The sequence below is a fragment of the Plecotus auritus genome, assembly GCF_963455305.1.
Source record: "Plecotus auritus genome assembly, chromosome: 3".
Lineage (NCBI taxonomy): Eukaryota > Metazoa > Chordata > Mammalia > Chiroptera > Vespertilionidae > Plecotus > Plecotus auritus.
The window spans coordinates 218,599,485-218,621,231 of record NC_137772.1 but is presented as its reverse complement, the minus strand read 5'-3'; the positions used below and the strand labels follow the sequence as shown (position 1 = coordinate 218,621,231).

The 21,747-nt window shown below is 56.4% G+C and overlaps 1 protein-coding gene across 2 annotated transcripts in view; it reads right to left on the bottom strand.

The window, feature by feature from the left end:
* The window catches only part of RASD2 (RASD family member 2), a 39,780-nt gene that overhangs the window by 4,224 nt on the left and 13,809 nt on the right, over window positions 1-21,747 (bottom strand). Inside the window, exons 1-2 of one of the 2 annotated variants that reach the window (XM_080660648.1) lie at window positions 6,674-7,709; window positions 1,589-1,868 (exon numbers count right to left, since the gene is read on the bottom strand). In XM_080660648.1, coding sequence (XP_080516774.1) covers window positions 1,589-1,859 — 271 coding nt within the window. In that variant the 5' untranslated portion in view covers window positions 1,860-1,868; window positions 6,674-7,709. Of the gene's footprint in view, window positions 1-1,588; window positions 1,869-6,673; window positions 7,710-21,747 lie in introns of those variants that run through there. The other variant, XM_080660649.1, reaches the window with a different exon arrangement.

The following is a 21,747-nucleotide window of genomic DNA, read 5'->3' as shown; positions in this document are numbered from 1 at the left end:
ATGCCTGTGGTCGCTCTCTGCATCTCCCCCTCTCCCTGCCTCAGATGTCAGCCTGGTTACATGTGTGGGCACCCCGGCCCCTCCCCAAGGCCTGACAGTCCAGCAATATCCACCCTGTGCCGGAAGTGCCCCCACGCATTTTCCTCCATTCCTCTCAGCCTCACCTGGAGGAGGCAAGGCTATGCCTGAGCAGCCGGCAAGACTGCGATTCAGACCTCTGGTCACATGCCTACACCATCCCAACGGTGGAGCCAGGACTCCAACCCAGGTCACTCCAGGGCTCTTTCTGTTCACACACTGCCTCTCCGAAATATGGACTCTTTCACCCCAAGTCTGGCACCCCAAGAGGGGGCATGAGCAGGGTGTAGGGGGAAGGTGGGCATGACATGACATGGGTTTCTTGGTGCAGAAGTATCTGATTTGAGGGTTACTTTGGTGGTGGCTGGAGAGGGGGTTACTTGCTCATTCCTTCCCTTCATCACCGCCCAGCAATGGGCGGGCATGGCTTGGGACGTGCCTCCGCAGGGCCCGCAGCAGGCACCCTATACACGCTGCTTTCCTTCCCACCAACATTCACTGAGCACTTGCTATCCGCTCACCCAGCGCTCTTCGTGTGTTAACTCATTTCGTTCTCACAATGGCCTTGGGGATGGGTGCTAACGTGATGCCAACAACAGATAGAGAAGCGAGGCACAAAGAGATAAAGTCTATGCCCAGCACCAACCCAGGAAGTGGGGGAACCAGGATTTGGACCCAGGCAGCCTGGTCTCTAGGCCTGCCCCCTTCGTTACCACATGAAACTGTGGCGTCATGTGAGTGATGGTCCAGCCCCCATCTCTCCCTGCCCCTTAATCCCCAACCATCTCCCTCTCCCTCCCACCACGCTCGCAGGGCTGAGCGGCTTCAGGATAGCTTAGTGGTCAAGCATGAGACAGACTTCCAGTTATCAGCTGTGTTACCACCTGGAGTAACTTAACCTCGCTGAGCCTCAGTTTCCCCACCTGTAACAGAGAGGCGAATACCCATCTCCTAGGTTAGTTGTGAGGATTAAATAAATAAATGCCGAACTCTAAGACTGGGCCCAGACACAAAGCTCTTAGTAAGTGTTAGCGATCACCACCACCATTACTGTAATTACTACCGAGCCCCTAGCACGGGCAGGGGCCCCGCCTGCCCTCTGGCTGACCCTCACCGGGATCCTGTTCTTACCGCTCTGAGAGGTGGCAAAGGCCATGGGATGTCAAGAGACCTGAGCCCAGCAGACTGGCCGTGGGCCCCGGAGCTCTGCTGAGTCACCTCCCGCAGGAAGAAGGCAGCAGCCCCTCTGTTCCCGGGAGAGGGACAGCCCCAGCCCATGTGTCGGTTCCTGGTCAGGAAGGCAGCTCCGGGGGTCATGAGTAATGGATCCAGAGCTGGACAGAATGGAATTTGGCCTTGGACAAGCAGCAACACCCATGTGACCTGCACAGCGCACGGGGCCTGCCGTGACCTTCATCTCAGACGGTGGGTGGACAAGCGCTCTGCACACTGTAAAGCGCTGAGCACATACGCCCACACGCGCGCACCCACGCCCACCCCAGGCACCCACCTGTGAGGATGGAGAGCCTGCGCATGGCGGGGAAGGGGTGGTTGCCGGACGTGTCCAGGATGTCCAGCTGGTACATGTCCCCGCGGATGTTGTAGACCTTCCGGTGGAAGTCCTCGATGGTGGGCGTGTACTGGTCCTCGAAGCGGCCGTTGAGGAAGCGGGAGACAATGGAGCTCTTGCCCACCCGGGAGGCGCCCAGCACCACCATGCGGTACGAGTTCTTGGCGGGCACGCTGAACGTGCAGTTCCCGCTGGACAAGGTCTTCATCATGGCTCGGGGCTGTGACAGAGAGCGGGGAGCGGACGTCAGGAGGCCCCGGATGCCGCCCCTTGCGGACGGCCTTGGCCTCCTCTGCCTGGCTCCTGACTACGTCTCAGCTTTCTGTCTGTAAAATGGGAATGGTGGACTAGGGTCTCTCTAAGTGGCTCTGGAGTTCTGCACCTTCATTCCTTCATACCCTCGTTTCTTTCCTCCTTCATTCACCCACTCACCCACCCACTCACTCACTCACTCACTCGCTCCTTATTCATTCCAGCACCGACTGCGAGGGCTCGAATCCTCATTTTATCACTCACTCTCTATTGCTCCTGGGCGAGTCGCCTAACTTTCCTGGGAGTCACTTTTTTCATCTATAAAATGGACTCAACTCACACAGCTTTTGTCAAGGGCAAGATCTGAGATGTTAACTCTTGTGAGATTCCGTTCTCTCCCTGAGCCATCCGTCCCTTCCGTCTCGGGCCTCCCAGAAGCCTGTGGTTCCAGGACACGACATGGGAAAGGCCGTGTCCAGACCACATCCTTCATGCCAGAGCGTGGGGCTGCCCGGCGATTTTCTCCCCGTGCCCCCTCAGGAGACCCAGAGACCTGGACTAGGCGATATGGGTCGGAGAAATGACCCATGAACAACTCAAGTCCTTCTAACTCCGAGGGTTTATGGTTCTGATATACCCAGAACTTTCTATCGGAGCCTCCCGCCTTGTGGATGAGGCTGGAATGAATCCGAGCTCCAAACCTCCAGGCGCTTCATCAGCCCCCTCAAAGGCCAGTCACAGCCCAGACACCCTTCTTTCCTATCTAACACCCATGAGAATCCCCCCAGGACCCCTGAGCCCCAGTCACTCTAGCTGGCTTGAGCTCTGCTGAGATCTGCCTGGGCTCCCCAGCTCAGACTAGTCCCTCCCCCGGAACACCCCCTTCCTTGTATGTTTCAGGGTCTGGCTCAAATGCTACTCCTGTCTGCAGGCTGCTCAGACCCCTACCCACCCCAGCAGGAACCCCTTCCTCTCTAGAGAAGAGGAACGAGAAATGGATACAGGCCCCTGAAATATTGACCCCCCAGGCCACCACACAGGGAGGTGCAGGCAGGGAAAACGAGGGCTCAGAGGAGTCACAAAGGGGTGTACGTGCTGGCTCCAGCTGGCCCCACCCCTGGATGCCCCAGGTCAGTGGCCTGGAGGGCCTCGCTCATGTACGCGAAGGCTCTCCCCAGCATCGTACTGCTCTGTCTGCCATGATGCCGAGACCTGAGGTGGAGACAGATCCTGTGTGCAAGTCTCCTGGCACACGTCCTGTTCAGGGTATCCAGGCATCCGTCCTGCCCACCCCGCTGACCGACAGCCGCTGTGCAGTAAACTGGCTCTCAAAAAAATACCTTTTTAAAAAGCTCTAATTGCTAGCGTTTGTCCATTTCCATGGCGTACGTACTGCCACCGTGGCTGATTCCAAGCGACCACGACGAGGTCAGTGAATGACTTGCAAAGAGATGCGCACAGTGAGGCTGCTCAGCACACGGCCGACCCCAGGCCTGGAGCCAGGATAACCATCACCATTAACCAAGCCCCTGCCGCGTGCCCAGCACTGTGCTAAGTGTAGACTAATAATAGCTGGCATTTATTTTGCAGTTAATAAATTCCAGAATGTTCCAAGTGATGAGAACACGTCCTAACCCCCTTCACCCCTCAGTAACCCCAGAAGGCAGGTGGAGGTATCCCAACGTACGGAGGAGGGCACTGAAACACAGAGGAGCTTAGTAACTCGCTCCTGGTCACACAGCCTGCCTGCCAGCAGCCAAGACGGGCCGGACCGCAGGCGGTCTGCTCAGTGCTATGGGGCCTCCTCACCACCTCCCTCTGAAGTACCTGCTATCGCCCTCATTGCACAAATAAGGACCCCGGTGCTTAAAAGCTACGTGACTGGCCCCCGAATTAATAAGGGAGCCTGGACAGTGACTCCAAGCTAAGACCCCCACGTCCCCCACCCTACTCATGTCTGAAGCCATCTTTCAATTTACCCCACAGGATTCCAGTGCCGTGTACACAGCTGGCGCTCAATAAGTGATCCATGAATGAATGAAGCAAATGGCTCTGCCTCTGGGCCTTCTCCCTCCACCCCCATCCTGCCTGGCTGGCCAGGGGGCTGTGACAAGGAGGGTCTCTGTGCCTCGGGCACACGCATAGGTGAGCAGTGGGGAGCCGGGGATACACGATCCACAACAGTGAATCCTTCTCAGTCTCCTTTGGGGCTGTGAGCCAGCCTGGGCCTTCCGCAGAGATGGGGGAAAGAGGCCCCACACCAGGATATCCCGCTCCCCAAGTCCCTCTGCAGGGAGCTTGGCTGCTGGTGGTCACCTGCGTCTCTAGACCAAGAGGGAAGGCGGCCAGCAGCCCCCAGGAACAGTGTTTGTCTCCATCACCACCTACCCAGCCTCTACCCTTAGGGGTCCTCTTACAGACATGCTAATATCAGTGACTGAATGGGCTAAGGCCCAGAGAGAGGAGGCAGGAGAGAGAGGAGACAATAAGTCAGAGAGAGGAGACAGGAGCTCAGAGAGAGGAGAGAGAAAGAGGAGGCAGGGAGTCAGAGAGGAGACAGGGGCTCAGAGAGAGGAGACAGGGGCTCAGAGAGAGGAGACAGGGGCTCAGAGAGAGGAGAGAGAAAGAGGAGACAGGGGCTCAGAGAGAGGAGACGGGCTCAGAGAGAGGAGAGAGAAAGAGGCGGCAGGGAATCAGAGAGAAGAGGAGGGAGTCAGAGAGAGGAGGCCGGGAGGCAGGGAGAGGCAAACAAGGAGAGGGAAAATCTGGGGCTTTCTTCTTTGAGAGAAGATTGTGGGCCTTCACGTGGCCTCAACCACGTGGGGCTACGTGAGGCTCACAGACACCTGGATGCCAGGTGACAGCACCTCTGTGGGCTCCGCCTCCCGCCCTCCATCCCTCCCTTCTCCCCCAGAGGAGGAGCTGTGGGCAGTGCTGCGGGCTCAACTTCTCTGCTGCGCTGCCTGCTCCCCTCTACCCTCAGCCAGGCTGACACCTACACAGTGAGGAGGAGACAGGGGTCAGAGTTCAAAGCTTTTAGAACTGACAGTCCACCTGGTGGTTCAAGGGGACAGACAGCAGCGTGAGTCCCTGAATGCAGTTCTGTGACTTGGCAGGCCCCCACTCCAGGACCATTCTAAGGGCACCTGGGAGGCAGAAAGGCCGAAGCAGAGGTGGGGTGGGGCCATCCTGGGGGAAGAGTCACCCCAGCCACTGGGTACTTGGTGTACCTTATTCCAATGACTTCACAACAGCCCCACGAAGAGGGGACCGCCATCAACTGGAGTCGCTGGCCCCGGTTCACAGAGACTGGCGGGGCCAGGATTAAAGTCAGGCAGTTGGCTCCAAAGCCTGGGCTCTGGCCTCTGTGAAGACCCATCCCCAGACCAGACCGGAGCCTTTCACAATAGTTAGTGACTTGGGAAAGCCTCGCTGGAGTCTGGCAGGGGAAATGACCCCCAAGGCCTATTACAGTCTCTCTCCCTCCAGGCAGCTGGGTGTGGGCACCCTGCCCAGGACTCTCCAGCAAACCCTGTTCCAGCTCCCAGCACATGCATCTGTGGGCTCGCCCCTTCTTCCTTGAGCCCCTCCCCCGGGGCCTGCCTGGAAGATGGAGGTCAGGTGAGCAAGGACCGCAGGACAAGAGTGTGGCCACATCCTCCTCCCTGTGAGCACCCCAGAGCTCTATCAATACCCTGCCCCCCCCTTCCTCCCACACACCTCGAGCCTCCTCCACTAGGGCACATCTCAGCCTCTCTGGACACACGGATTCACCAGCCTCTATGCCCACGGGGGGCTTTGCAAAGCCAACTTCACCACCCTTGTGGCTCAGGATGGAGGAAAGCAGGCAGGCATCACCGGTCAGCAAACCAGCTCTGCCTTTCACCAGCTCAGCGACCTTGGGCAAATGGCCTGGCCCAAGCTCCTGGCACACAGCAAATGGGTTCCTTGCTTTGTGGCGCTTCTGCGTAGTCAAGGGGCTTTTTGGAGCAGCCACTGGGGTGGGACTGGAGAGCAGGCAGAGGTTTTGGGGGGCCCCGTCTTGTCTCCCTGGTGCCAAGGGAAGCCTGAATCACGGGCTCCTGAGCTGGCTGCCCTCCCCAGCCTGGGCTCCTACCTCCTAGGAGGTCCTGGACAATATCCATCATCCTCCTCCCAGGGCTGGGGGCAAAGAGGAGAGGTCAGAGGGAGCCCCTCAGAGGTGCTTGGGGTCCCTCTGGCCAGCTGAGTACAGGACACCCATCCTGGGAAGGGAGTCACTCAGGAAACTCACTCCTTGCACCAACCCAGAGAAAGCTAAGGAGCTCTGGGCAAGGAAGGTGCTATTCATCCTCCCTCCTCAGGGCTGGGGGCGAAGGGGGGACTCCGACTGACCACATCCCAGCCCCACCCTCCTTCCAGGTGTGCAAGCAACAGCTGGCTCAGGAAAGGGGGCGAGTGGGGAAAGTAAGTACCTCTTCCTCCCTGAGAACCAGTTTCCTCATATTTAAATGGGCTCTTAAATGGAAGCTTCTAGCACCAATCAATAAGAGAAGTTCAATAAGTTTTTCTTACCAGGCATAAATAAAGGGCCTCGCACCCGGCCTGACACATAGTAGGTGCTCAGCTAACTTAATTTTCTCTAGATATGCAAAGTTGCTGTATGGACCGGACACAATGCGTTTTTTTTGTGCTCATCATGTCAGGCTACCTCACTCCGACAATCCTCAAACCTTTCTGCCTGGCTTCCCCCCCTCACCCAGCTCCCCACTTCCGTCGGTGTCTCTCTCCTACCTGGGGAGGGCGGTTCGGGCCTCTGGTTCCGCTCGGAGGGCTGCCTGGAAGCGCCTGGAGCTGCGGGGAACAGCCTGCCTCTCCGGCTGCCGAGTCTTCCAGGGTCTGCGGCTCCTGGGTCACTGCGTCCGGCTCCTCCTCTGCGCCGCTTGGGGCGCCGGGCTGGACGCAGCCGGGCGAGGGGGCACGGGGAGCCGGTGCCCCATGGGTGGGTTCCGAAGGCTCAGCGGGGCCCGGGCGCTGGGCGGGCTCCGGCTCGCCGCCGCCGGCCCTGCCCTGCCCCGACCCGGGGGACTCCTGCTGAGCCAGGTGCCCGGAGGCGCGGAGACGTCGGATCCCGGGGTCCCCGCCTGGGGCTCCGGGCTGAGGGGAGAGCGGTAGGGGCGACTCTGGTCTTAGAGAGAACCCTTAGGGACTCCCAGAGGGTCCTTTGGAGGTGGCCGGGAGCGCGAGCGTGGATGGGCGCACTCGTCCTAGCCGCCTATGCTACCTTCTCCGCCCACCACGAAGGGGGTCGCTCGGGTTGGGTTGCTGCTCAGCTCGGCGGGGGGCTCCTCCTCGGCCCCAGCTCTGCAGCTCTTCCCAAGGCTCCTTTCTGCAACCCTGCGAGGCGATGCCGGCGGCTGAAAGAGGAGCAAGGCGCCGAGCTCCGCGTGCGTGTGGGAGGGGGCCTTGAACGCCGCCCCAATGTTTTGCAGCTCCGAGTTAGTCTAAACCGACTCCTCCCACTTCACCTCCTCTGGCCCCCAAAGCAGGCGAACTTTCTATCTGCGGGGGCCCCCGGCTCCTCCCTCCTTCCCTCTCCCGAAGGCGAACGCCCCACCGAGCAAGGTCAATGGTGCCTCGGGAAAGTAGTCGGAGACCAGGCTCTTGACGGCGGTCCCAGCGGCAGCAGCCAGCACAAGTCTGGGCGCCCTTTGCAGTCCCTGGAAGAGTCCCTCTGCCGACCCGTCGTGCGGCGCCCACCCACCCACCCCGCAGCTCGGAGCTGCCGGTCCCACAGCCCGCGCCGGCCTCCGCATCCTAGAGCCGGCTCACCGCCTTCGGCCGTCGCCCCGCCCCCGGCACTGCGCTCGACCAATGGGTGGTGGGTCCCGCTGCCTGGCCCCGCCCCCTCCGTCCCGCCCCCGACCGCCGGGACGCCGCAGTCTGGCGCTCCGCGTGCCCGGGCGCGTGGGGCCGGAGCCGCTGGGGGGGTGGCCGGGGACGCGCGCCGTGACCGGGAGGCAGCACGGGCCTCGGAGGCTGACGTCTGCGCTCGCGCTCACACGCACACAGCCTCGGCCTCAGGTGACTTGCGAGGGTCCCGCTGCCAGGCGGCTGAGGTCCCCAGCTGCTGGCGCTGGGTCGGGCCGAAGCCAGGGCTCCCTCGCGCTCCTCCATCGCGGAAATCCCCAGGTGCCCCACTACGCGCCCTGAGCTGCCGCATCCCGAGGTCTGGGGGCCCCCATGAGATGCCACATGGTCCGCGCACGTGCCGCCGGAAGGGGCCGCGGGCTCACCTTGGCCTAGCGCGCCTGAATGGAGGTCTGCGCGGCGTGCGGGTCTGGGAGAGCACCGCGGAGAGAGTCCTGCCGGGAAGTACCGGGTGCCCTTGGGCCGCGCCTTTCTCACCTCCAGTCTCCCACCTTGGACTAGGGCAGACGTCAGTCATTCTCGTCGTGCTAAATCTAGACGCCATTATTAATACTGTTTTTAAATCCATTATTAATACTGTCTTCCTTCTTAAACACGTTTTTTAGAGGATCGTTATATCACGGCCTTACATGGGAAACCAGTATCAATTGCCATAAATAGAAGGTAAGAGTAAAAATAAACACAATGAAAACAGACCGAGGTTATTAAATTCTACTTGGAAACTGGTCTGCCAAAGCTCGAGATGAGTCCTCTGTGAAAAAGGGAGATTGGCAAGGTTTGGAGAGGTGTTAAAGACCCATTAGCATCCAAGGGAGACATCCTCCATCCCGCTGTCTGGAGGCTGAAAAGAGAACGCTCTCCCTATGATGCAGTGAAGGGACATAATCCGGTGCCTCTCAAACCCTACTTTGCATCAGCCCAGGAATTACTCCTCACTTCCAGGGCCTGGAACTGGAGGATGTCTGCCAGTCCTCCTCCCACCAACAGACATATCCTCCCACCTCCTGATAAATGGTGGGGCTCTGGGGGCACCAAACCCAAGGACCAGCTCCAGTAAATGAGAGCTGGCGTTCAAGCCCTGCCTCTGTAACCTCTCAAATATTCGGCCCTGGGCCAGTCATGGAAATTCTCTGGGCCTTGGTTGTGTCATCTATAAAATGGGTACCATGTGCTAAAGTACTAACATGGTCCTGGACTTCGATTATAGAAAGTGGCTTGCTCTGCTTGTCCCTGTGCAGTCTTGAGATTCTCCAGGGATGTTAGCCAGAGACGATGGGGCAGGTGGAGGGGGGAAGGAGTAGTCGGCGGGCACAGCACTTGCCCTACTTGTGTTTAATCCCCTAACTGGAGATGCGAAATCTAAGGGGCTAAGAAGGGATGGATGTCCCCAAGGTCACTCAGCCAGCAAGTGGCAGGATCCCAGCCCCGTGCTCTTTCCACATCCAGAGTTTGCTTCTAGGAACTGGCTCCAGCCCAGGAGGGTTTGTGCTCAGCTTGACGCAAAGAGGTTGCGAACCTTGAGCTGGCCGTGAACTTGGCAGTGGGAGGCAGGCAGGGTGGCACACTTCACCTGGAAGGCTGGAGTCAGGCGCCTCAGGCCGCTGGGCCGGTCCCCCCACCCCCACCCTGGTAATGTGGCAGGTGGCTGGATCGGAGCCCACCCAGGAGCCCGTCACCTGCTTCAGCCGGGTTCTTCACCCTGAGTGGGTCACGCTCCACTAACCATATCCCCGTATTAAGGGTTGCTGCATGTGGAGCTGTGGGGCCCTGGGAGACCCACCTGCCCCCTATTCCTACCCTTGCCCCTCCCCATAATCACAGAATGGCTCAGTCAATAAACAGGGGCCCATAGGACCGTGGTCAGCAAACTGCGGCTCGCGAGCCACATGCAGCTCTTTGGCCCCTTGAGTGTGGCTCTTCCACAAAATACCACGGCCTGGGCGAGTCTATGTTGAAGCAGTGGTGTTAGAAGAAGTTTAAGTTTAAAAAAATTGGCTCTCAAAAGAAATTTCAATCGTTGTACTGTTGATATTTGGCTCTGTGGACTAATGAGTTTGCCAACCACTGCCATAGGAGATCAATGCCCAAAGAACCGTCAGTGGCAACTATGTGTGCCCACTTTCCTGTCCTCCCCCATTTGCCTCACCATCTCTCATGGATCAGTGGTCACAGCCACCTCCTTCCTCACTGGGCTCCCGTTCCCATAACCCATGACCACTTGAATCGTTTTCGAAAAATGCCACCTCCTGCTCCAGAATTTTCAATGGCTCCCCATTGCTTAAGATGTAAAATCTAAACTCCTTCGCTCAGTATAGAAGGCCTCCAACCAGGATCTGATTCTCCCCCTGTCCCACCATCAGCCTGAACTTCAGCCAGATCAACCCCCTTCCGGGTCCCTAAAGAAGCTGGGGTTCCCTCCTCCACGCCTTTGTATGCTGATCCCTCTGTCGGATACCTTTTCTCTCCTTACCCATTGAGCTTACACACGTCCTCCAAAGCATAATGCCCACACCTCTACCCACAGCGCTGTGAATCGCATCCTCCTCTGAGCTCCCTTGGCAACAAAACCTGGGTAGCTGGGTCCAGCCTCAGTTCCTTCACCTGGAAAGTGGATGTTGTAATAGTAGCTACCTCCTGGGTTTGTTGAGAGGGTTAAACTTTACTGTAAAGTACGTCACATGGGGCCTTCATCATGATTACTTCCTGTGTGGCCGGCGTTACATCCAGCCTCATGTTTGGGACACATGCCTGTCGCCCCCGTTAGCATGTGAGCTCCTCGGAGTGGGGACCTGCCTGATTCAGCGTTGTATTCCCACATCACTAGGGGCAGCACCTCACGCATTGTGATTTTTTAATAAATGCTTTTTAAATTCTGCTCAGCCGAACAGCCTCAGAGCAGAAGAATTGCACAAGCTCTCCTTGGAGACAAGAGGAAGGAAGGGATGGGCAGGACAGGGAGGCAGCATTTCATTTGATCCTAACAACCTCACTTCCAGAAGGGGAAACTGAGACTCGGGGAGGCCGTTCCAAGCCTGGCAGCCAATGAGAGGCCGAGCGAGGATCTGAGAGACATTTCCCCAAAGGGACGTAAGGTGTTTGCCCAATCAGTGACCTGTCACATCCCCAGCCACTTTTCTAGAACAGCGGTTCCTGTTCCTGGCAGAACGTGAAAATCTCCGGGGGCAGATATTAAATAATTACAAAGCCCAGGCTCCGCTCTGAGATGCTGATTTCATTGCTCGGGACCTAATCTGATTGATTTTCACACTGTTTAAAGCTCCCCAAGTCATTCTAATGTGCAGCAAGTGTGGTTCCTGAACCAGCAGCATCCACATCATCTAGGACTTGGTAGAAACACAGATCTGACCCCAGGCCCACTGAATTGGAAGCTCTGGGGTGGGGCCCCGCCACCTGGGTTTTAACCACTCCTCCCAGCAATTCTAATTCATGCCGAAGTTTGAGAACCACTGACCAGAAGGTAAGAGTTGGCAAAATCTTAGAGGTCATGCGGCCCAGCCTTCCCATTTTGTAGACAAAGAGATGGTTCGTGGCTTGACCAAGTTCAACACGTGTTAATGGCAGGCTAGAGCCAGAGCCCAGGTCCCGGCTCCTAGCACAGTGTTCTTTCCCGCTGAATGCACCGTCCAGGGCTGCACGGCCTCTCACTGGGTTTCGGGCCTCAGCAGGCCCAGGCTTCAAAGCATAATGTCCACACCTCTCCGCACAACGAATCAGCCTTGAGCCTGCGGCGAGGGTCAGTGGATCAGCAGCTGCACAAGTCCAGCTGGATCAAGGGTCCAGGGTCCGGTGCCAGTCGGTGCAGAGAACAGCAAACTGGAGTACACTGGCACCGTGCCCTCCACTACGGGACCTTGCCAGCATCCCTGGAGGCGGAGTAATAACAACAACATCCCTGGAGGCGGAGTAATAAGGACAGAGGGGTGCCCCCGGGCCAAAGGTCAGCGGGAACACAGTTGAACCAGCCACAGCCTGTGCCCTTCCTTCATCTGACCCCGGTGGCCTTCTGCTGAGCATAGCGATGGTACTTCTCACACAGTAGATGTTCAGTAAAAGATCCATGAATGAATAGTGGTCAGTTTCCTCTTCTTTGCAACAAGAATGTAGGGTCGGGCCGAAACCGGTTTGGCTCAGTGGATAGAGCGTCAGCCTGTGGACTGAAGGGTCCCGGGTTCGATTCCGGTCAAGGGCATGTACCTTGGTTGCGGGCACATCCCCAGTGGGAGGTGTGCAGTAGGCAGCTGATCGATGTTTCTCTCTCATCGATGTTTCTAGCTCTCTATCCCTCTCCCTTCCTCTCTGTAAAATATCAATAAAATATATTTAAAAAAAAAAAAAAAAAAAGAATGTAGGGTCGGATCCTCTCTGAGGCCCCACTTGATTCCACATTTCTTAAGTGGATGAATCCGCCCTAACCGGTTTGGCTCAGTGGATAGAGCGTCGGCCTGTGGACTGAAGGTCCCAGGTTCGATTCTGGTCAAGGGCATGTACCTTGGTTGCAGGCACATCCCCAGTAGGGAGTGTGCAGGAGGCAGCTGATTGATGTTTCTAACTCTCTCTATTCCCTCTCCCTTCCTCTTTGTAAAAAATCAATAAAATATATTTAAAAAATAAAAATAAAAATAAATAAAGTGGATGAATCCCACTGCAGGTGACTCAGGTGCCTTCTAGCCCGTATGTAGCTCTTATGCAAATGAGAAAGGTGCCTCCTCCAGGCAGAGGCAGCTCCGCTCGGAGGCTCACAGCTTGGGGGAGCGGGGGAAGCACAAGCTGACTTTCCTTAGCTGCGCGCCCTTGAGTAGTAAGTAACCTGCACACCCACACAGGCAGCCCTTTGCAGCCTCACCTGGTCCTCGAAGAACGTACCACAGTCCAGTTTTGCAAGGAGCAGTGATGACCAGGAAGGTATGATCGTTCTATCAGGTTGGGCCACGTTGAGGGTGTGGCCAGAAAAGAAACAACCAGAGTGGAAGGACGATGGCAGTGGAAGGACACCAGGCCTTGTAGCCTAATATTTATCAACCTGTGACGGGCTCAGGTTGGGGAGGCAGGCCCTGCTCTAACATGCTGCACAATTTAATTTTCTCACCAACCCTATGAGGAGTGTCTTATTATCTCCCTTTTCCAGACAAGGAGACTGAGGCTCTTGGAGGTGAAGTAACTGGGCCACTCAGCTCTAACTGGTGGAGATGGGACCCTAACAAGTCTGTCTGGGACTCTGAGGCCAGTTCTCGCTCTGCTATAGGGATGCGGCTACGATGCGGCAGCATTCCGATGGTCCCTCTGGGGTTAACACCTCCTGATTCTGACCTGGAATCCGCCCTGGTTTAACCAGAGGTTGTCAAAGGCCCTGGGCCTTGGCCCAGCCCTCTGGAGTCTGACAGGCAGCTGAGCCACTGGCCTGGCACCTCTTTCTACAGAGAAGTGCCTGTGAATCCTCAATTCAAGAGAGGCTGAGGGAGGCCAGACTCCCAGGCTCAGCCAAACACCGAGACTCGGCGGCCTGGCCCAGGTTCCACCTCCGTCTCTAGCCTTACTCCCTGTGAGCAATGGACAGAGAGGCACTTGACCTCACTTAGGCCACCAGCACCTTTCCCCACTCCCCATCACCACTGTCCACCACCGCTTAGCCTCACGAGCCAGGAGTGGCAGAAAGGGCACAAGTTAGACCACCAAATGATCTTGGATTTAAGTCCTGGCTCTGCCCCTCACCTCATCTTGGCCTTGGACAAGCTAGTTCCCTCTGAGCCTCAGTTGCCTCATCTGTCAAATGGACTGTTGCGGAGACGCATTCATTCCATCCCTCAGTGGTTGGACAAACATGGAGAGAACACCAGGCTAGGAGCCTACAATCTAGCAGAGAAGGCAGAGAGCTCGAGATTTGGGGAATGCATTAGCGTTAAGGCAGAGAAAGAGTGATTCAAGCCGAGGGAACAGGACATGCAAAGGCCAGGACGAGAGAGAGTGGCCCAGTATGGAAATACACCCGTATTGCCTGGAAAGCAGGGGGAGGGGAAATAGCGCAAGGTGAAGCTCAAGAGAAAAGCAGGGGCCAGCCATGCCTAGCAGCACCTGACATACGGTAGGCACATGTGAGCTGCCCAGAGCTGAGTCCCAAGCCCCAGGCGCAGGCTGATGTTCACTGAACACGGGGAGTCTATTTCCTCTCCTGGTCAGCACCTGGCACTTCTGCTAATGCCTCAAAATACAGTGGGCTCATTACCTCAAAGTGCTGAGCCGGGAAAGCGGGGGGCAGAGGTTTGCCAACTACCGCGGATCTGCCAGAAATAGAGTCCAATGTTCCCGATGCTAATGACTGCGGCCTTGGTGGAGTTCTCTTTCCTTTCAGTGGTCTCCCGCTGATGGGATGTTTGAGGAAAGAGGAACACGGGGCAGTGGGAGGGAGGCAGAGCCAGCCGTGCAGAACCCCAGCCCCAGCCTGTGCCGGTGAGCGGCGAGCCTCGCTTTGCACACAAGCATGCTTCCATAACGCTGTGCATAAGTCAGGTTTGAGTAAATCACATCGAATCTGCCTTCTGGGTTCCATGCTCCCTAGCAACTTCCTGCGGAAGTTTGTCTGCCGTATGGCCACCCACGATTCCTCCCATCAAGAGGCGGCGTTGGTTCGCTCCCCGCTGGAGCCTGGGATTCTGTGTGACGGGCTTTGACCAACAGAATGTGGCAGAAGTAACGCTGTGCCCGTCCTGCTGTGGGAGGAGAGGCCAGGTGGTGAGAAGGGCCACGTGGCGGGCAGCTGACCTGCCCTTCAGGACCTTCCAGGCACCCGCTCAGTGGAGCGCGTGTGTGTTCGGCCGTGACTACGTAAAACAGGAGCCCTGCCTGACTCGCCATAGAAGCACGAGAAATCGTAAAACCGCTGTTATTTTAAGCCGCCAAGTTTTGAGACGGTTTGTTATATAACAAAAGACAACGGAAATAGATCCATTTGCTTTGTTTCTGTCTTGCAAGCCTCAATTTTGACCACAGTGTCTGCAGGGAGGCACAGGCCCATCCAATCCCAGAAAGAACACTGGCTTGTTCTGAGCCAGCAGCGAACATGCCGTGCGTCCTCCTTTCCCCCACCGAACGCCTTTCCCTTTCCTATCTAGGATGCCTCAGAAGAGCATCTGCTGTCCCTTCTGCCTCTGTGGTCTTTTTTAACCCCACCTTCCCTGGGATCCGGGCCCCGTCGTAGAGCAAATGTACAAGGCCTATGCTTTTCTGACCCGCTTCTAGAATATTCTTAGCATCGTGTCTTAAGCAGAGGTTTTACGCCTTACGGATTTTTCAGAGGCTGCAAGACACAGGAACCATTGTCTCGCTAACCAGCCACCTTTCATAGCACAGTGAATGTGCCCTGTGCTTCAAAAGTCTTTCTTCTTGCTCTGGTGTGGGGGGTGGGAGGAGAAGGCCCCTGACGGGCCCTAGGAGAAGGAGGGGACCCTGGGAACCTGGAGGGCCCGGTGCCCTTCCCCTAGGAACAGCATGCTCCTGCGACCCAGGATGTGAGCACGTATCAGAGACGCCTCCAGCAGGGCCGAGGCCTGGGAACGGGCCCGCCTGCTTGGCTCCTTGTCTCCAGGAGGAGCTTCCATGGCGAGCCGTTTCCCTGCCCGCCTTGAACTCAAACCCCAGCCCTGCGGGTACCTGCTTCGTGGAATGTTTCAGTGGAGGGATGGATGAGTGAATGAACTTCACGAGCAAATGGGGGGATGCTTGAATAAATGATGAAAAGGTCAATGAATGAGTGGAGATCAAATGAATGCCACCAGAGCCACTTTACCCACAAGGCTCACAGGTCCTGTCCCATTCCACAGCCTAGATCGGGACACATTACAGCCACAACGTCTGCCCCTTTGGGGGAGGGGGGCCGTCTCACTATGTGGAGAAGTAAGTCTCCTAGAACTTCCTCCTCATTCCATGCAAGGCTGTAGCTGTTAGGTTTAGGATTATTTAACTGTGAGCCATGGAAAACCCAAAATAAAAGTGGATTAAGCAAGAGAGCAAGAGAGTTTATTTTTTGCTCAGCTAAATTAATTCTGGGGCTAAGGGTCAGATGCCCAGGCTTCTTCCAACTTTCTGCTCCCCCATCCCTGGGGAAGGGCCTCGTCCTCCCAGTCCAAGATGGCGCCACATCACAATCTAATTCACAGAAAAAGGGGGGGGAGACGGGCACACCCCCTTTCTCTAAGGATACTTCCTGGAAATTGGCCACAAGTGAATCACAGAGCCACACCGGCTGCAAGGGGAGCTGGGAAAAGTGGCCTTTATTCGGAATGAGTGACCTCCTGTCCAGCTAAATGTGGGGTTCTGTTATTAAGAAAAAGAGGAGAACGGGTACGGAAGGGTCCTCCAGTTAGCCCTGCCACGGGCTAAGAGAAACATCTTACTTGGGGAACCCACCTGGGCCCACCATTCCCTCGTGGTCACTCACTTTGCCTGTCTATCATGAGCTCCCTAAGAGCAGGCAACAGTCTTCATCCTGGGAGTGTCCTCAGCCTCGGAGTAGGGTCTGGCTCATCCATTCAGTAACCAGAAACCTGTTTCAGCACCTTTTATGTGTGGCACCCATCTAGCTGCTGGGGGTAGAATGGAGAACCACACAGACAGATGTCCTGCTCTCCAGAAGCCCATGTTGTAGAGGAGAAAGGGAGCTATCCGATAGTTATTGAATAGGATATAAGAACTGTAATGTAGCAAATATATAATACTAGAGGCCCGGTGCACAAAAAGTCGTGCACTGCGGGGGGGTGGGTCCCTCAGCCCGGCCTGCTCCCTCTCACAGCCCGGGAGCCCTCAGGGGATGTCCCGCTGGGAGCGGGCCTAAGCCACAGTCTAGCCTCCCTCTGTGGGAGGCGACCAGGTCTATCAGGGGAAGGCGCCACCCCCATCACCCCACCGCTGCTGCTGCTGCTGGCCACCGTGGCTGCCTGCCCTCAGCCCTCGCAGCCACCTCGGCTTTGTCCCAAAGGACATCTGGAAGGACGTCCCGGATGTCCGGCTGTCCGGTCTGATTAGCATATTATGCTTTTATTATTATAGATAATGAAAGATCCAGTAGTGATTAGTGCTAGGAAGAAAAATGGCATGGGCCAGGTGAAAGAGTGAGCGAGGGGAGCTCTGTAGACAGGTAGAGCTCCTGTTCTTCCACAGAATGAGGCAAGGGATGAGCTAGGGGGACATCTGTGGGAACAGCATTCCACGCAGAGGGAACAGCGGGTGCAGATGCTCTGAGGCAGGCGTGTGCTTGGTGTGTTCAAGGAACAGCAAGAAAACTCATGAGCACATAAAGGAGTACATTTTAAAAGAGAAGGAAAGAAGGAGTGAGTGAACGGTGAATAAAGTATGGCATGGTCGAAGCAATTCTGGGCTGCAAAGCAGAAGGTGTGCGCTCTAGCGATTCTAGTGGGGAAAACTTCCAGCTATCTGACCTTGGCCACGTTGCCGAGCCTTCGCAAGCCTCAGTCTCCCCGTCTGTAAAGCGGGATGTTGGGAGAATGAGAGAGAGTGCATAAAGCCTCAGCACGCAGCAGGCCCTCGATCACCAGCAGTTTGCTCGCCCTGCTTGGTCACCAGAAGGACACTCCCCCTCCCCCTGCTCAAGCTCATGGAATCCTGGATCTCACCGCCCAAGCCCGGGAAGCCACCTGCTCACCGCAATCCTGAAACGAGTCCCAGACCTGGTTTCTCTCCCCATTTTGCCTGACAGGCCCCTAGCATCACTCCTGCTTTTTTCCTTCCTGTTTTTCCCTGGGGGCCTTTTAATGTCTTCCTCTGTATCATAAACACAAAACAAGTGTTTAAACGGCTGCGTCGAAGGCAATCTGGGAAGCGGAGTAACTCTTACATAAAGACCAGATGCAGCCCACGCTCACCAGCAGGGCCATCTGGACGCTCACTTGGCCACGCTCCCTCCCTTCCCCATGTGGGAACCGCTGGCAGTTCCTAATGAAGGATTGCAATGAGGAGCTGCAGAGAGCAGCCGGGGTGGGGAGCCTAACGCAGGGGAACCGCCCAGTTGCCCTGGCCTGGGGTGGTCGCTGCTGCAAGTCCCCCTCCCTGCCCCTCCACTGCCCAAGTCCACGGTCCTCCGTGGGTTCCTGACAGTGGAGGAGCAGCCTGCGGTGATGGAGAAGCTGGAGCAGAGGGAGGCTCTCGCAGGCGCTGGGGACAGACAGCCTGGATGTGGACCTCAGCACCACCACCTCCTGCCTGTGTGACTGTAAGTACGTCCCTGAGCCTCTCTGGCCCTCAGTTTCCTCATCTGCAAAATGGGAATAATACTGATACCCACTTTATAGGCTTGTTGTCATGATTCATTGAGATCATGCCTGCAAAGTGCTTAGTTTAGAGCCTGCTTTAAAAAAAAAAAAAAGCCCTTTCGGTGTGGCTCAGTGGTTGAGCATTGACCCATGAACCAGGAGGTCACAGTTTGATTTCCAGTCAGGGCACATGCTCGGGTTGCAAGCTCAAGCCTCCGTATGGGGTGTGCAGGAGGCAGCCGATCAATGATTCTCGTTGATGTTTCAATCTCTCTCTCCCTCTCCCTTCCTCTCTGAAATCAATAAAAATGTATACTTTTTAAAAAGGTTACTGTCCTCAGGGAAATTGAGTGGCCCAACTGGGCTAGAGAGGAGCCTGGCTGTGGCCAGTCGCAGCCTGCATGGCTATGCGTCCAAAGCGGGTGGGACATAATACGTTGGTTTATTACACGTGGTGAACATTCAAACATTGCCTAATATCAGCATTAGGTAGCTAATCTTAACACTATCCAGCTACTGTGCCCAGGTTACTAGTAAACCATCTGCACTAATAAAAGAGTAAGATGCAAATTGACCATACCTTCACGACACCGACCAGCCAATCAGGAGTGAGTATGCAAATTAACCCAACAAAGATGGCAGGTTAATTTGCATATGCAGGCGCTGAGCAGCCAGGGGCGTTCCACACTGCCCCAGCCACTCCGGGCCTCTGGGCAGTGTGGGAAGGCGGAAAGGCGGCTCTGGGCTGGAGCGAAGGCAGTGCCGGCAGCCAGGGGAAGGAAGGCCCATTCTTGCATGAATCTTTGTGCATCGGGCCTCTAGTTAGCTAAACAAAAACCATTTTAAAAAAATAAAATTATCAGATTAGCAGTTTTGAAAACTGCCAGGACGACCTGGAAAAGTACACACCATGGCTCTAAGGGCCAACAATGAGACCTTTGTCTCGTCAAGCGATACTGTGAGCATGGGGTCAAGGAGACTTGGCTTCTCCTTGCTCAGTGATTAACTCCCCTGACCTTCCTCTGGGCCACCTGCTACCTGCCCCTACCGCTCAGGATTACGGTGAGACCAGCGTGGAGAACATGGATGCGAGCAGGCTCTGCCCGGCAAATTACCCCGTGGCATGCAAATGCTGCTGGTTTTTCACCAGCAATGACTCTCACTCCATCGATGCTAACACAAAGCCAGTTTGGACTTATGAAAACGCAGCACACCTGTAGGTTGTAAGCACACAACGCAAACATGGATGCACATGTATGTGGGCACGAGCATACACACAGAACGTGAGAGGGTCTGCAGGGTGTTGGGGCAGTGAGTTTGCCTGGGATTGCTAGGCGACAGCATCACGCCATGGTGAGCCTCGAAGCTGAGCTCCTGGGGGAGAGCGGAGGGACCCTTGCAGCAGGCAGTGCTGGCCACCGGGGGAGCGGGGCACATACCCTCCCCCACTACCACCAGCTAAAGATGGAGGGGCTGCTCCCTCTGGGCAGGCCTCCCTCTCCCATCCCCCATGGCCAGGTCACCCAGAGAGACAGACCAAGCCCTGGAGAACAGCCAAGGCCAGCGCTGGCCCCAGACCGTAGGTGTCTGACGCTACTGAATAAGTCATGACCGGGCCCCATCCAGCATCTTCCCCGGAGGAGTGCTCGCTGCCACCCAGATGCTATCTCCCCCCAGGAAGCCAGGTGGCACTTACGTGACCCTTCTTCAACAGATGGCGAGCAGGGGCAAGCCTTCCACCTGGCCAGGCTTATGTTTCCCAAGCTGGAGCCAGCCGCTGCGGCGGGAGCCCAGCAGCCGCTCTGGATGGCCTCCCACATCCTCACCAACCCCTTCCCCAACTCCCCTGAGCCAGCCTCTGCCCATCCCCAACGTTCTCACAGCCCACAGCCCCTCCACACACTCCGCACGGGTCCACCTCGGCGGCGTTGCTGATCATCCGCTCCCCGTGGGCTCCCTGTCCATCTCCAAAGCCCACCCTCCTCCCGGGCCATCCTGTGGGCCGCACCCACAGGGCTGGGGTTTGTCAGCTGGACCCAAGTGCTGTGGGTCGCTTTGTCTCTAAGCCTGTCTAAGGCTGTGCCTATGTCCGCAGTGCCTCGCTCGGTGCCAGTACACGGCCCCTCCGCCAGCCCCCATTGCCTCTGTCCACCCCATCAAGGCACTCACACACTCCACCTTAATTGCCTGTTTACCAGCCTTGTCCTCCCCTGAGCCCCCAAATCCCTGAAGGACAGGAGCGTGTCCCTGTCGCCTGTCGGCGTCTATCCCCACCGGCTTTGTATTCCCACGGCCTAGAACAGAATAAACCTTCCACCCAATGGAAGGAAAAGGAAAGATGTTTATTCATCTGGATGAAAGCCGGATGTCTTCAGACTCCTCCAGTTCACCGACTCTCTGCAAGAAACCCCGAGCCAGCTCGTCTTCCTATTATTATCATCTCTTATGCCTCCTTTATATCAGGATCCTTGGCTAAAATGCCTGGGGAGCAGTTTTAACTCAATTCCAGACAAAGATAAACAGCTTGTGCCGGACACAGACGTGTAAATAACTCGGAGATTATCTATTTTTGCCCCGCTCTCTTACGTTGACAGAGCGATGGAGCTGACGTGGTGTGGTGTTGCATCGATCCAGCCGTCGCTCTTATCAAAGGACCTTTGGCTGCTGCGTGTTTTCAGCAGAGAAATTCAGTGAGATTCTGTAACTTACTCTGCGTATCACATGTCTTTGAATAGTCTTTGGTCAAAAGTAACAAAATCGGAGAGGACCCGATAAGAAAGATGGGGGATTAATTACTCATCTTGGCTGAGTGCTGCTTGGGGTGGGGTGACAGAGGGACACAGAGAGGGACAGTAACACAGACGAAGAGAGAAGGAGACAAGGCGGGGGGAGGGGGTGGGATTGAGGGGGAGGGAAGGAATGATCCAGGCAAAGAATGGGACTTCCTGCTCCCCCCCCCAGGCAGAAATCTGGGCTCACTCTCCTATCTCACCTGTCACACTGACCTTCTCCAGAGCCTCTGCATTCATCATCTCATCTGATCACCCAACCTCAGGCTACAAGGGAGCAGAAAGGTCACTGTGCCATCTTGAAGGGCCCGTCCCACCTGTACTGGCCCGTGGCCAGCGACAGGCAGCTCCTGGCTCCACCCCAGGCAGCCCGTTCCTGCCTCGGATGGCACCCAGGGGTTGAAGGTGTGGTGGGGTGGGAAGCAAGCCTGCGGGCTCTGGAACCAAACCTGTGTTCTGCCTGTAGACATCTCTGTGACTTGGAGTCATGGACTTGCTCTCTGGGGCACTGCCTCCTGGCCTGGGGAAGGGGGCACCGTCTCTCTTAGAGGGGTGATGGGAACATCACAGTGATGAGGGGTGCAGGCTTCCAGGTGGGCGGAGCTGGGCGGAAGTTCTGGTGCTGCCACTTTCAAGGGAGGTGACCTTGGCATATTGCTGAATCTGCGTGAGCCTCAGTTTCCCCATCTGGATAGTGGGGACCTACAGGAAGTAATGGCCAACCCTCACACGGCACTAACTAAACACTGACTACTTGGCGGGCTCTGCTCTGGGACAGATGGACGTACATAGGTATGCACACCCGTAACCCTGACAGCTACTCCTGAGTCAGGTAACAATACCCCCAGTTTACAGGTGAGCAAACTGA